The sequence below is a fragment of the Ranitomeya variabilis genome, chromosome 6 (genome assembly GCF_051348905.1).
Source record: "Ranitomeya variabilis isolate aRanVar5 chromosome 6, aRanVar5.hap1, whole genome shotgun sequence".
Lineage (NCBI taxonomy): Eukaryota > Metazoa > Chordata > Amphibia > Anura > Dendrobatidae > Ranitomeya > Ranitomeya variabilis.
The window spans coordinates 12501138-12517465 of NC_135237.1; the positions used below are offsets into that span (position 1 = coordinate 12501138).

Genomic DNA, 16328 nt, shown 5'->3' on the forward strand with positions numbered 1-16328 from the left:
CAGAATATAGATAGTGAGTGAGGAGAGGAGAAGAGACAAGAGAGAGGAGCTCAGGGAGCAGTCATAGAGACATAGTGCACAGAATATAGATAGTGAGGAGAGGAGCTCAGAGCGCAGTCAGAGACATAGTGCAAAGAATATAGATAGTGAGTGAGGAGAGGAGACAGGAGAGAGGAGCTCAGAGCACATGTTCGGGAAAACATATATACAGTATATATATACAGTATATATGTCATTGAGACACATATATATATAGTCTGTATTTATATTTACTTCAGCGCGATATCTGTGAAAAGTCGGTAATTCAATTGCCGGCTTTTCATTTCTCCTGCACAAACCCGACAGGATATGAGACATGATTACATACAGTAAACCATCTCATATCCCCTTTTTTTTTGCATATTCCACACTACTAATGTTAGTAGTGTGTATGTGCAAAATTTCAGCGCTGTAGCTGCTAAAATAAAGGGTTAAATGGCGGAAAAAATTGGCGTGGGCTCCCGCGCAATTTTCTCCGCCAGAGTGGTAAAGCCAGTGACTGAGGGCAGATATTAATAGCCTACAGAGGGTCCATGGTTATAGGACCCCCCCGTGGCTACAAACATCTGCCCCCAGCCACCCCAGAAAAGGCACATCTGGAAGATGCGCCTATTCTGGCACTTGGCCACTCTCTTCCCACTCCCTGTAGCGGTGGGATATGGGGTAATGAAGGGTTAATGCCACCTTGCTATTGTAAGGTGACATTAAGCCAGATTAATAATGAAGAGGCGTCAATTATGACACCTATCCATTATTAATCCAATTGTAGGAAAGGGTTAAAAAACACACACACACATGATTTAAAAGTATTTTAATGAAATAAACACAGCGGTTGTTGTAATAATTTATTGTTCTCTCAATCCATCAGGAACACCCTCGCTTAGAAAAATAATAAACGCACAAGATACATACCTTCAGATGTCAGATCACGTCCAACGAGGTAATCCATCTGAAGGGGTTAACTAATATTACAGGCATGAGCTGCGATAAACCACTCGCTCGTGCCTGTAATCCCCGGGTGCTGAAAGGAAAGCAGAGTGATCTATACTTACATTGAGTCGCGGTGAGGCGCCCTCTGGTGGATGTTCTCATGAACTGCAGCCTGGGAACTTTTTCCCACGCTCCAGGTCATATGAGGACATCCACCAGGGGGCGCATCACCGCGACTGAAGGAAATGTAGGTCAATGACCTACATTTCATTCATTCTCCGGGGAATTACAGGCACCAGCACAGCTGCATTAGCAGGGCTCCTGCTTGTAAATTCTTTTAACCCCTTCCTATGGATTACCTCGTGGGACGTGACGGTTCAACAGAGGGTATGTATCTTGTGCATTTATTGTTTTGCCAAGCGAGGGTTTCCTAAGGATTGAGCGAGCAATAAAATATTACAACAACCGCTGTGTTTATTTCATTAAAATACTTTTAAATCATGTGTGTGTGTGTTTTTTAACCCTTTCATACAATTGGATTAATAATGGATAGGTGACATAATTGACGCCTCTCCATTATTAATCTGGCTTAATGTCACCTTACAATAGCAAGGTGACATTAACCCTTCATTACCCCATATCCCACCGCTACAGGGAGTGGGAAGAGAGTGGCCAAGTGCCAGAATAGGCGCATCTTCCAGATGTGCCTTTTCTGGGGTGGCTGGGGGCAGATGTTTTTAGCCAGGGGGGGGGGCCAATAACCATGGACCCTCTCCTGGCTATTAATATCTGCCCTCAGTCACTGGCTTTACCATTCTGGCGGAGAAAATTGCGCGGGAGCCCACGCCAATTTTTTCCGCCATTTAACCCTTTATTTCAGCAGCTACAGCGCTGAAATTTTGCACATACACACTACTAACATTAGTAGTGTGGAATATGCAAAAAAAAAGGGGATATGAGATGGTTTACTGTATGTAAACCATGTGTCATATGTCGGGTTTGGGAAGGAGAAATGAAAAGCCGGCAATTGAATTACCGACTTTTCACTAACACCGCTGCGTATTTCTCGCAGGTCACACTGCTGGTCAGTGTGGAATCCGTATTTTTCTCGCCCCCATAGACTTTCATTGGCGATTTTTTTGCGCAATACGGTGACAAACGCAGCATGCTGCGATTTTGTACGGCCGTAGAAAGCCGTATAATACTGAACCGTAATATACGGCTAATAGGAGCAGCCCCATTGAGAATAATTGTGCCGTTTATTTTGCGAGTTTTACGGACGTAGTTTATGCGCTCTTACGTCCGTAAAACTCGCTAGTGTGAGGCCGGCCTAAGTGTTAGTCTTGGACATGCTAGTGTCCAGGGCAGATGTAGGGAAAACCTGCTCTGAGTTTTACAGTGGGGCAAAAAAGTATTTAGTCAGTCAGCAATAGTGCAAGTTCCACCACTTAAAAAGATGAGAGGCGTCTGTAATTTACATCATAGGTAGACCTCAACTATGGGAGACAAACTGAGAAAAAAAAATCCAGAAAATCACATTGTCTGTTTTTTTATCATTTTATTTGCATTTTATGGTGGAAAATAAGTATTTGGTCAGAAACAAAATTTCATCTCAATACTTTGTAATATATCCTTTGTTGGCAATGACAGAGGTCAAACGTTTTCTGTAAGTCTTCACAAGGTTGCCACACACTGTTGTTGGTATGTTGGCCCATTCCTCCATGCAGATCTCCTCTAGAGCAGTGATGTTTTTGGCTTTTCGCTTGGCAACACGGACTTTCAACTCCCTCCAAAGGTTTTCTATAGGGTTGAGATCTGGAGACTGGCTAGGCCACTCCAGGACCTTGAAATGCTTCTTACGAAGCCAATCCTTCGTTGCCCTGGCGGTGTCCTTTGGATCATTGTCATGTTGAAAGACCCAGCCACGTTTCATCTTCAATGCCCTTGCTGATGGAAGGAGGTTTGCACTCAAAATCTCACGATACATGGCCCCAATCATTCTTTCATGTACCCGGATCAGTCGTCCTGGCCCCTTTGCAGAGAAACAGCCCCAAAGCATGATGTTTCCACCACCATGCTTTACAGTAGGTATGGTGTTTGATGGATGCAACTCAGTATTCTTTTTCCTCCAAACACGACAAGTTGTGTTTCTACCAAACAGTTCCAGTTTGGTTTCATCAGACCATAGGACATTCTCCCAAAACTCCTCTGGATCATCCAAATGCTCTCTAGCAAACTTCAGACGGGCCCGGACATGTACTGGCTTAAGCAGTGGGACACGTCTGGCACTGCAGGATCTGAGTCCATGGTGGCGTAGTGTGTTACTTATGGTAGGCCTTGTTACATTGGTCCCAGCTCTCTGCAGTTCATTCACTAGGTCCCCCCGCATGGTTCTGGGATTTTTGCTCACCGTTCTTGTGATCATTCTGACCCCACGGGGTGGGATTTTGCGTGGAGCCCCAGATCGAGGGAGATTATCAGTGGTCTTGAATGTCTTCCATTTTCTAATTATTGCTCCCACTGTTGATTTCTTCACTCCAAGCTGGTTGGCTATTGCAGATTCAGTCTTCCCAGCCTGGTGCAGGGCTACAATTTTGTTTCTGGTGTCCTTTGACAGCTCTTTGGTCTTCACCATAGTGGAGTTTGGAGTCAGACTGTTTGAGGGTGTGCACAGGTGTCTTTTTATACTGATAACAAGTTTAAACAGGTGCCATTACTACAGGTAATGAGTGGAGGAAAGAGGAGCCTCTTAAAGAAGAAGTTACAGGTCTGTGAGAGACAGAAATCTGGATTGTTTGTTTCTGACCAAATACTTATTTTCCACCAGAATATGCAAATAAAATGATAAAAAAAACAGACAATGTGATTTTCTGGATTTTTTTTCTCAGTTTGTCTCCCATAGTTGAGGTCTACCTATGATGTAAATTACAGACGCCTCTCATCTTTTTAAGTGGTGGAACTTGCACTATTGCTGAATGACTAAATACTTATTTGCCCCACTGTATATTTTGAAGCAGACTGCAGGATGGTAGTCATGCAGTCCTTTTCATTCCAGGCTCGGATTTTCCATGTGGCTGAAGGCCACAGATCTCAGCTAAAATCCCTGCAGTAAAGGGTTTGGGTGTGTCAGGTTGAGTGTCAGTGTCAGGACCAGAGTCAGTTGGTGCTTGATCATGTGCGGAGCGGTCGGTGTTGCAGAGCTCCAACTGTGTGAGGCAACACAGGGCAGCAGAGCCAAAACGGCCAAGGCAGCCTGGCACCCACAGCTTATACAGAGGTGCAGTCGCCCACGTTAACTAATCTTGGAGGTGGACGGTCTTGTGCCCATAGGTGAACCAGATGTAGACTGTCTTGTGACCGAAGGAATACTAGCGTGTTTAATGGCTGCAAACTGAGGGATATCATGTACTGTTGAAAAACTGTGAGTAAAGAGACTTTGACACGGCGGTTCAGTTGCCCACGGCACGTGGTCATGAATGGGGACCTGCGTGTGTAGTCACTGTGTAACCCAGAGAATATGTGCCTGGCTGCTATCTGGAGGATACTGGGTACTATGTGGTGTTAGGAGTTGGACATTAAGGATATGCACTGGTGTGAACTGAACATTAATTGCTATGCACGCGTCTGATTGCTCCTACTCCTGCACTGAAAATAAGCACTTCTTTTTAAATGGTGATAATTTTTCTTTTGGCAGTACAGGGGTTAATCAGCCATGTCGGGAGCTCTGGAAGTCTGAGCTCTCAGCTGAGCTTGGTTACCCACTCCTATCCCCTTTATAATCTGGGTCCTGACTGACACACATCGTCAGAGTTAGCTTGTGCTGCATGGCTGGGAGGAGAGGTGTTTAGTGGCTTTTTGAGAAGGAGTGTTGGAAGAGTAATCTGTGACTGTTGCGTGGGTTTGTGAGTCTTTCCTCCTCTTACTTTGGTTTTCCCCATTCTCCACACCACGGTGCATTCCTTTGTTATATGTGAGCTAATATTTGTATGTCTGATATTTTCAGTTACTCTTCCTCGTGTAGCCTAATTTGTGGGATTGGTGTACTGTGGTTCATACTAGTGCCCTTCTTTCCTGGGTGGGGGAAGTGAACAGACGGAGGGCAGATTCAGGAGATAAGGCAAGGGTGGCGGCCCCGGCATCTTCACCTTCAGACGTATTCCGGGGAATATGGTGAGCTAGGGCGACCCCTTGTGTTAGGGACAGGGGAGGAGCCCCTGGTCACCTGACAGCTGAGTCGTGAGAGAGGAGAGGTGAAGAGAGAGGAGAGAGGAGCTCAGAGCGCTTTTATAGTGACTAAAAGTCAGCAACTTCTTACTGTCTTATTACGGGGGCACTGTGGATGTCGCTAGTATTATGGGGCACTGTGGATGTCGCTGCTATTATGGGGGCACTGTGGATGTCGCTAGTATTATGGGGCACCGTGGATGTCTCTGCTATTATGGGGGCATCGTGGATGTTGCTGGTTTTATTGGGTCACCGTGGATGTCACTGGTATTATGAGGGCACTGTGGATGTCACTGCTATTATGGGGGAACTATGAATGTCGCTGCTATTATGGGGGGCACTGTGAATGTCACTACTATTATGGGGGGCACTGTGGATGTTGCTGCTATTATTGGGGGCACTGTGGATGTCGCTGCTGTTATGGGGGCACTGTGGAAGTCGTTGGTATTATGGGGCACTGTGGATGTCGCTGTTATTATGGGGGCACTGTGGATGTCGCTGGTATTATGGGGGCACTGAGGAAGTCGCTGGTATTATGGGGGGCACTGTGGATGTCGATGTTATTATGGGGGCACTGTGGATGTCGCTGGTATTATGGGGTCACTGTGAATGTCACTACTATTATGGGGGGGCACTGTGGATGTCGCTTCTATTATGGGGGCACTGTGGATGTCGCTGGTATTATGCAGGGCACTGTGGATGTTGCTGCTATTATGGGGGCACTGTGGATGTTGCTGCTATTATGGGGGGCATTGTGGATGTCGCTGGTATTATGGGGCACTGGATGTCTCGGATTTTGCAGTTTCTCACCCATCTTCTTGTCCGAAGTTGAAATCTCCCACATGGTTGCGTCCGTCCGACCATTTTATCGTTCCCCTGTGGGGGGAGGGGAGAACGTTTTATTATTGTTTTATTTCAGAAATTCCGCAATGAATTTGTCTCTGACATTTAGGAGCACAGTGACCACCCCTGTGGCCGCCATTCCTGTCTCCCTCTTTATACTGTGATCATTGTGGTGCTGGAGTCGGAGATCTGGGTGACAACCCCATCAGAAGCAGCAATGGCGGCCGTGTTAGTTGTCAGCCCGTGCGTTCTGTGATTTTGGGGGGCTCTGCGCTCTCCTGTTCCGGTCACTTACTTGCCGTGAGGTTTCCCCCAGGACATGTCCCCCTCGTACACGGCGTTCTTGTATCGGCCCTCGCTCCTGTACGTGTATTTACACAGCCGCGATGTCGGGGGGTCGCTGGATTCTCCGGTTCTCCCCCATAGAGGGAAATCTCGAGCCCCCTCCAGACTCTGCCGGATCAGCTGGTTCACCTTCCAGGACCACAGCACCTAGGAGCCGGAGCGGCAGATAGAGCAGTTAGGGGACCGGGTGGTGATGACCAGCTCACTGTTAAAGGGGCTGCACCTGGTAGGACAACTTCCCATCCGCTGGGGGTCCAATCACCGGGACCCCCACTAGATACAAGATCGTGGCTCTGAATGGAAACGTCCAAACTACGGGCAACCCCTTTAAGAGGAAAAAGCTCCATCCACAGCACAGGAAGGAAAGCTGCGGCGTCCAGTGAGAACAGGCTCTAACATCCAGGCCGATCCCAGCTCTCCTCCGGTGTGCTGAGCGCTGGTTAATAGCCGTCACCTCCACTGACACACAGCGACAAACATCAGCTGTGAGCAGGACTGCTGGCTTATGATGACGGCTCCCATTCACTGACAGCAAGCAGTGGTCATAAAATGGTGATTAGATTAGAAGACAAATCCTATTTCACAGCACAGTCGTCTCCCTGCGCTGATGGTTTGTCACAATGTATCAGTCGAGATGTTTAGTACTGGATACAATGTAACATTCCAGCAGACGGGAGACGTTGTTGCTCTACACTGGATTTCAGCAGAGATCCTCCCACCGGCGGCAGGTGAGGAAAGGATTCCGAGGATTCCATGATAGGTCGCGTCACCTGATGCGGCTGCTCCTTCGTGGAAAGGAAAACCTCCTCTTCTGGGGTCACAATGCGCACGACGTGGCTGTAACAGAGAGCGAGCGTCAGTCCCCCCACAGTGTGACTCTACAGACACAAACCCCAACTGGAAAGACAGCTGACTCTGAAATGGCTGATAACAGGGAGCAGTAGCCCGTCTACAGCTGTACTGTCCCTTTAAGGAACGCTACCTGTTCGGCTCAGATTTTTGCTTCACTGTGGTGTCCACCCAGACGGTCTGCAGGTCACAGATATGAGGCTCGTTCCCCTGGAAAGACAGAAATGTGTTTAACCAGAATCGTGTGATTGGCGCCTGATTTCCAGCTGTGTTATATTCCTGGTGCAGCCAGTAGGTGGCGCCTTGTTTTTATAGGGCAGCGCCACCTGACAGCCTTAGTTACAGCAGATTCAATCTTCAGGTGATCTTATAAATGTGTCATCGTCACACCTGGTGTAATCGCTGCCGTTCTCCTGAATCCGGCGCCGTGTTTCTTTTCTTCCTGCTCCTCTCCGTTCCTGAGATATGGCCCTGTCTTCCCTGTATATAAATCTAGTGCTGTTAGCCAAGTGGGTGTGGTTATCATTCTCCTCTGTGGGCATGGTCTTTTGTGCCACCCCCATTTGTATGAGAACAGCAGATTTATATACAGGGAGGAGGAGGAGTCCATATCTCAGGAGCGGAGAGGAGCAGGAAGGAAAGAAACACGGCGCCGGATTCAGGAGAACGGCGGCGATTACGCCAGGTAATAAAGGACACATTTATGGCGAGTGACGATCTGTTATACTATATCATCTGCACACAATGATAGATGCCCTCCATCTCTATTGTTACATCGTCCTGGCGTCCATATTTATCTGCTCTGATCAGGACTGGAGGCGGCACTGATACTATTCGTAGTCGCCGGCTGCAGGATCCAATGTGACAACAGCTGCTAAACATTGTATTACACAGCGACGAGCAAACGATGTTCTGACCTTCTGCCTCTCAGGCTCCAGATCTCACCACCCACTACTGCTGAATGTGAGGCCACTACTGCTGAATGTGAGGCCACCATCACTTTATAGACGACCACCTTTTCTATCTCGTACATATATGTGACTTTCCGCTATTTAGCCTATGATCAGTTATTCAGATTCTTCTCATGTCGCTGCATTGTTTCTGTTTTGGTCCTGATGGTAGAATAATCTTTGTCTTCCTGAACACTGCATATCACAACCTGTCCTCACGTTCCCTAGTAGTTCCGTGTGTTATTAGGATGATTCCCAAGTGAAAGGTCACCAGTGCGAACTGAGGAGACGCCATGAAGAAGATTTCCTAAGAAAACAGAAACCGCATCATCCAGCTCATCAATAGCGGTCTGTTGGCCAAGAAAATTGCCAAACTGCATCATGTGAGCACCATGACAGCTGGAAGAATAAGAGATGACGTCCATCCATCTGTGAGGTGATGGAGAACATTCCACTGACCGTCACCTACCATCACCCGTTTGCATGCTGCTGACCGTCACCTACCATTTACCGTTTACATGCCGCTGACCGTCATCTACCATCACCCGTTGGCATGCCTCTGACCATCACCTACCATTAACCATTTGCATGCTGCTGACCGTCACCTACCATTAACCGATTGCATGCCGCTGACCGTCACCTATCATTAAACGCTTGCATGCCGCTGACCGTCACCTACCATTAACCATTTACATGCCGCTGACTGTCACCTACCTTTAACCATTTGCATGCTGCTGACCCTCACCTATCATTAAACATTTGCATGAGGCTGACCGTCACCTACCATTAACCGTTTGCATGCTGCTGACCGTCACCTACCATTAACCATTTGCATCCTGCTGAGGTCACCTAACATTAACCGATTGCATGCTGCTGACCATCACCTATCATTAAACGCTTGCATGCTGCTGACCATGACCTATCATTAACCATTTGCATGCCGCTGATTGTCACCTACCATTAACCGTTTGCATGCTGCTGACCATCACCTACCATTAACCGTTTGCATGCTGCTGACCATCACCTATGGTTAACCATTTGCATGCCTCTGACTGTCACCTACCAGTAACCGTTTGCACGTAATTAGCAGCTGCTGTTCCACTTTATTAGTAATGTACAATTGACACTATTGTTGCCTGCAGTACTAATCACGGCCACAGGAGGCCACTGTTTCCCCAGCAGCTGCTCGATGACTCCGGCTTGAACTGGTTAGTGCAGGGTTTTTATCCTGAGGCGGCGACTCCAGTTCTGTGAGGAGAAGTAGAAGCAGCGATTCTGTGGGCGGAGGCGGGTGTGATGTTATATGGACTCTGTTCTGCTGGTGTAAACTGCAATTTGGTAGTATTCATATAAAACCCAAAATATATTTATTATAAATGTCTAAAAATGCCACCAACCTGTGGCTACACCAAAAAATAAACAACAAAACACACAGTGAAAAAACTGGTGTCGGGGGGAAGAATAGTCCCTAGATAGGCAGCCATCAGTATAGATACTATCAGTGGGGGTTGGCGCCCTAGGGGGAACGTTGCGGCGCCCCCACTCTACGACGGCTTGCCCTGGGGTCCCTGTAGAGCCCTATTACCGCCAATGGGTCCCTCTACCCACACATTTGATACACTGAAGGTACCCCTGATGTACTAAACAGAGATAATCCTAAACATAGGGAATCCTAAACCCCCTCACCGTGAATATAAAAACACATGAGAACACGTGGTGGGCTTATGACGGACATAAATATTGTCTGGTCACTCTAGTTTGGACCAGGAACTGATCACTGAGATCCATGATAAGGATTATCGGGCCTCCTGATGAGCCAGAGGGGCGAAACGCGTTGAGGCGAGAGGCGATTTATGACAGTGGGCTGACGGAGTGGCACCTAACGATGAGTATCAATCATACAGACATAAGCCCACCACATGTTCTCATGTGTTTTTATATTCACGGTGAGGGGGTTTAGGATTCCCTATGTTTAGGATTATCTCTGTTTAGTACATCAGGGGTACCTTCAGTGTATCAAATGTGTGGGTAGAGGGACCCATTGGCGGTAATAGGGCTCTACAGGGACCCCAGGGCAAGCACCCCTAGGGCGCCAACCCCCACTGATAGGCAGCCATCAGTATAGATACTATCTAGGGACTATTCTTCCCCCCGACACCAGTTTTTTCACTGTGTGTTTTGTTGTTTATTTTTTGGTGTAGCCACAGGTTGGTGGCATTTTTAGACATTTATAATAAATATATTTTGGGTTTTATATGAATACTATCTTACTTCCCCAATCTAAATTAATTAAACGTTGTAAACTGCAATTTGGCAAAACCAGATGGCGGCTCAGGCCAGGGAAGGCAATTGGGAGGAAGTGCCTGACGGGAACGGGTTGGTTCGGTGACCATCTTAGGTGATCGTTGGATGAAGAAGAACGCCTGACGTCTCTGTCGAGCGCCATCTGCAGAGCCGAAATCCATGCCGTACACTTAGCTGTGGTACCGCGTACCGGTTAGAAACACGTCATCCTTTGGTTAAACAGCCGTCGTCCAGGCGGGCTCACCTCTGCAGGAACCAGACACAGGGCGGCAAATCCTGAGCTCAGGCCCGCCGCGAGGATTATGGTGGGAACATGCACACAGTTTAGAGCCGCACACACACAGATACAGGCACGTGCAGGCCTCAGTGCCCATCGGACTGCTGCGAGCGGGAGCCGAGCATTGGGCTGTGCTCCGTTATCTCGCACAGCTGCGGAGGAAGCGGAGAAAGTAATTTCTCCATCTCCTGTGCTGTCGGCGTATATTGCGATGTTACTCGCACACATAGACTTATATGGGTGCAAGTGAGCTGAGAACCGGCCGAGTCTCGGTGCCAGTCGCAGCAAGTTGCGATTGTTCTTGTATGCCAACTCGGCATGAGAAAATAATCGCAGATGTGAGCTGCTCCATAGAGTAACACTGGGCCGAGGGTTAAGCGATGTTTTATGGCATAGCACTCGGTCGTATTCTACGGTAATGTGACCCTGACCTTGCAGGAGAACTAAAAAGTCTACAGAGGTGATCCGAGGAGCGGCCCACTGCACTCACATGATCCATAAGGTGAACCCAACTTTATATAATTCCATAACTGGGTTCTACCGCTGGGCTTTAGAGTTGTTTTCTTAGTTTGTAAAGTGCTGTGCGGCATCACCAGTCGGCCGCCCCTGGCGTTCATCTGATTGTTCCAGTTTTCCAGGTAAATGCTCGGTAGCCGCATTAGGCAGCTGGACAATTAGGTAAATTATAGTAACATAGTCACCATTCCCGAGCCTCCCGAGTGACGCAGCACAGTGGTCCCGTCACTTCTGACCGGCTGTGTGTTAATTAACCTGTCACATTATGCTGCTTGGTGGAAGCGTAATCAGTCTGAGTTTAACAGTAAAAGTTAATTTGACAAGTTTAGTGTTTTCTGGTTTCATTGTCCGCAGCTTCGCTGTATCCTGGAGAGCTCACCCCAGTCCATGGTATACACATCCATTCAGAAGCCAAGAGGAGGACGTCCAGGTAAAATATCAGGAATAGCAAGTCAGTTCATCCCAAGACCCATCAGTTCTGGAGCGACAAACACGGCAGTGGAGGCTCGTATGCTTCATAATAGTGAGACCACAGATGTCCATACAAGCACCATGCGACGGACATTACACAAGTCTGGTGGCGGCCCAAGAAAAGGTGAAGAAGTCTCGACTTCAATATTGTTATAAGAAGCGTCGGCTCGAGATTGCAGAAAAGTACGAGAAGTGGACGGTAGAAGAATGGAAACTGGTGATATGGAGCAATAAGATGAAAGTCAATAGACGGCTCTGACGGATGCAAACAGGTCTGTAAGAAAGAAGTGGACAGGGGCTAACGGAGCGAGAAACTGAAGGAACTGTCAAGTCCAGTGGAGGAAGCCTGATGATATGGGGATGCTTCACAGCCGAAGCCGTTGGGTACTTGACCAGGATCAATGGTCTCAGTGCTGAGCTATATGTGAGTGTCCTACAAGACGAGTTCCTTCATACACTCGAGTACAATGGGTATGAAAAGGACGACAGTGTTCCAGAAGGATAACGACACGAAGTATACGGCAAGATTGGGGAAGAAGTGGGTCAGTGACTATGAAGTAGAGGTGCTGGATTGTCCCCACAATCCCCAGACCTCAACTCAATCCAACACTTATGGGTGGAGGAGAAGAAACTGCTGTATACAGACCCCAGTGAGGCGACCAGCGTGCACCAGCACGGGGGGCGCGGAGAAGAGGCCTGGGATCAGATGTCGGTGGAGACATGCCTGAATCTGATAGAGAGCAATCCCAAAGTATATTTCACGTAGTGTTGGAAGCGAAATGTGGATTGAGAAAATACTAACAAAATAATAAAACTGAAAATGTATATTTTTAGGAGCAAAACAGTAACAATGCAGCGACAGTACGAGAACCTGAATGGCAGACGCAGTACTGTATAAGGTGCGCGTCTCTGACTGGGGAGCACCTAGATAGAGCAGCACGGAAAGGATGTCAGTGCCATTTTCCCCTCTAGCATCACTCCCCCCTTGGTGATGCACTAATTGGATGACCCCCGGCCGGCTAGTGGTCACTAGAGGGGAGGGGGGGAGATCCGAGATAACCCCCCCTGGCATCACTCCCCCTTAGGGTACCGTCACACAGTACCATTTTCATCGCTACGACGGCACGATCCGTGACGTCGTAGCGTCGTACGATTATCGCTCCAGCGTCGTAGACTGCGGTCACACTTTGCAATCACGGCGCTGGAGCGATGCCGAAGTCCCCGGGTAACCAGGGTAAACATCGGGTAACTAAGCGCAGGGCCGCGCTTAGTAACCCGATGTTTACCCTGGTTACCAGCGTAAACGTAAAAAAAACAAACAGTACATACTTACATTCCGGTGTCTGTCCCCCGGCGCTGTGCTTCTCTGCACTGTGTAAGCACCATAGCCGGAAAGCAGAGCGGTGACGTCAGACGTCACCGCTGTGCTCGCTTTCTGGCTGGCCGGCGCTCACACTGCAGAGAAGCTGAGACGCCGGAGGACAGACACCGGAATGTAAGTATGTACTGTTTGTTTTTTTTTTACTTTTACGCTGGTAACCACGGTAAACATCGGGTTACTAAGCGCGGCCCTGCGCTTAGTTACCCGATGTTTACCCTGGTTACCAGCGAACGCATCGCTGGATCGCTGTCACACACAACGATCCAGCGATGTCAGCGGGTGATCAAGCGACGAAAGAAAGTTCCATACGATCTGCTACGACGTACGATTCTCAGCAGGATCCCTGATCGCTGCTGCGTGTCAGACACAACGATATCGTAACGATATCGCTAGAACGTCACGAATCGTACCGTCGTAGCGATCAAAATTGCACTGTGTGACGGTACCCTTAGGGTATGTGTCCACGGTCAGTAAACGCTGCTTGTTTGACGCTGCGCAGAGCTGCAGCGTCAAACACGCAGCGTCCAGATGTTCCAGCATAGTGGAGGGGATTTTATGAAATCCCATGTCCACTATGTGTGGAAACCCGCACGCGGCGGGCCTGCGACTCCGGACATGCTGCGCGTCTTTTCAGATCGCAGCATGTCCGTACACCTTGCAGGGACACAGCGTCCCCGCAACGCATAACACAGGGCCCTATGGGAGGGGGGCGATGATCCCGGATGTGTACAGTTAACACATCCGGCATCATCGCGTCCAAAAAGGGGGCGTGGCTTCGCCGCTCCAGCGATACCGCCGGCCATCCTGAACGTGGACACGCAGCCTTAGTGATGCACGAATTGGAAGACCCCCGGCCGGCCAGTGGTCACTAGAGGGGAGGGGTCCTGCGGCCACTCCTACAGGGGTTAAATCCAGGTGTCCGGCCGGGAGCTTCCTCTTTCCTCCCGGCGGACACCTGGAAGCTTTTGTCCCACCCTCCCACCCCTTGTTAAAGGCTAAGGATGATACTAACCTGCGGGATGATGTAAATCTGTAAAGGCTATCGTAATATTTTATATAAAAAAAAAAAAAATGTAGTTACGTATGTGATATAACTAACCCTAGTAACCTCTATTAAGTCACAGCGGAAGAAGCGGAGGAGGGCAAAGGTCGTAACCGCTCGTTGGGCCAATTCCCCTGTCAGTCACGGACAGGAGCTCGGCGCGAGCGCCTGTTATGATGTGTAATTGCCCTTTCTCAGCTTATTTAATTAATAAACTGTGACCGACCTGTTCAACCCACCTAGGACTGTGTGTGTTTCATTACGGGATTGATGGGAGGGGGGAAGGCACTGGTTACGACACCCAGGTCTCCACAGTCTAACTAATCTTGTGCTAAGTCGCATTTATGTATGAGATCCAAGATGATTGCCTATAAAATGATGGGAGTCTCCTACTCGAAGCAGAAGTGATGGTGAGATATGGAGCCTGAAAAGCAGGTCAGAACATTGTTACCCTTCTGCTCGTCAGTGTATGTGCTCACTCAGTGGCGCTACCTGCAGGAAAACCAGCAGATCATTGAAGAGCAGGACTCGGTCGTATCTGCCGGGCATCGCAGTCACCGGAATATGCTTACTGTCTTCTTGCAGCCGGCGATCTGGAGTACAGAGAGCGACCTGCGGAGCGACACAAGGGGTGCAGAGGGTCAGCGACAATTATCACATCTCATCTAATATACAGGACACTAATATCATTGTAATATCACCCATAGTGACCGCACAATACACACAGTGCACACACACACCGTATACAACCAATACACACAGTGCACACACACACCGTATACAGCCAATACACACAGTGCACACACACACCGTATACAACCAATACACACACACACCGTATACAGACAATACACACAGTGCACACACACCGTATACAGCCAAAACGCACAGTGCACACACACACCGTATACAACCAATACACACAGTGCACACACACACCGTATACAGCCAATACACACACACCGTATACAGACAATACACACAGTGCACACACACCGTATACAGCCAAAACGCACAGTGCACACACACACCGTATACAACCAATACACACAGTGCACACACACACCGTATACAGACAATACACACAGTGCACACACACACCGTATACAACCAATACACACACACACCGTATACAGACAATACACACAGTGCACACACACCGTATACAGCCAAAACGCACAGTGCACACACACACCGTATACAACCAATACACACAGTGCACACACACACCGTATACAGACAATACACACACACACCGTATACAGACAATACACACAGTGCACACACACACCGTATACAACCAATACACACACACCGTATACAGACAATACACACAGTGCACACACACCGTATACAGCCAAAACGCACAGTGCACACACACACCGTATACAGCCAATACACACAGTGCACACACACACCGTATACAACCAATACACACACACACCGTATACAGACAATACACACAGTGCACACACACCGTATACAGCCAATACACACAGTGCACACACACACCGTATACAACCAATACACACACACACCGTATACAGACAATACACACAGTGCACACACACCGTATACAGCCAAAACGCACAGTGCACACACACACCGTATACAACCAATACACACAGTGCACACACACACCGTATACAGCCAATACACACACACCGTATACAGACAATACACACAGTGCACACACACCGTATACAGCCAAAACGCACAGTGCACACACACACCGTATACAACCAATACACACAGTGCACACACACACCGTATACAGACAATACACACAGTGCACACACACACCGTATACAACCAATACACACACACACCGTATACAGACAATACACACAGTGCACACACACCGTATACAGCCAAAACGCACAGTGCACACACACACCGTATACAACCAATACACACAGTGCACACACACACCGTATACAGACAATACACACACACACCGTATACAGACAATACACACAGTGCACACACACACCGTATACAACCAATACACACACACCGTATACAGACAATACACACAGTGCACACACACCGTATACAGCCAAAACGCACAGTGCACACACACACCGTATACAGCCAATACACACAGTGCACACACACACCGTATACAACCAATACACACACACACCGTATACAGAC

The 16328-nt window shown here is 48.4% G+C and overlaps 1 protein-coding gene across 7 annotated transcripts in view; it reads right to left on the reverse strand.

Moving 5' to 3' along the window:
* ALS2CL (ALS2 C-terminal like) overlaps positions 1 to 16328 on the reverse strand; it is a 152991-nt gene that overhangs the window by 66468 nt on the left and 70195 nt on the right. For all 7 annotated transcript variants that reach the window (XM_077267857.1, XM_077267858.1, XM_077267853.1 and 4 more), the window contains exons 8-12: positions 14664 to 14783; positions 7364 to 7440; positions 7152 to 7218; positions 6332 to 6528; positions 6004 to 6069 (exon numbers count right to left, since the gene is read on the reverse strand). In XM_077267857.1, the coding sequence (XP_077123972.1) occupies positions 6004 to 6069; positions 6332 to 6528; positions 7152 to 7218; positions 7364 to 7440; positions 14664 to 14783 (527 nt within the window). The remainder of the gene's footprint in view (positions 1 to 6003; positions 6070 to 6331; positions 6529 to 7151; positions 7219 to 7363; positions 7441 to 14663; positions 14784 to 16328) is intronic.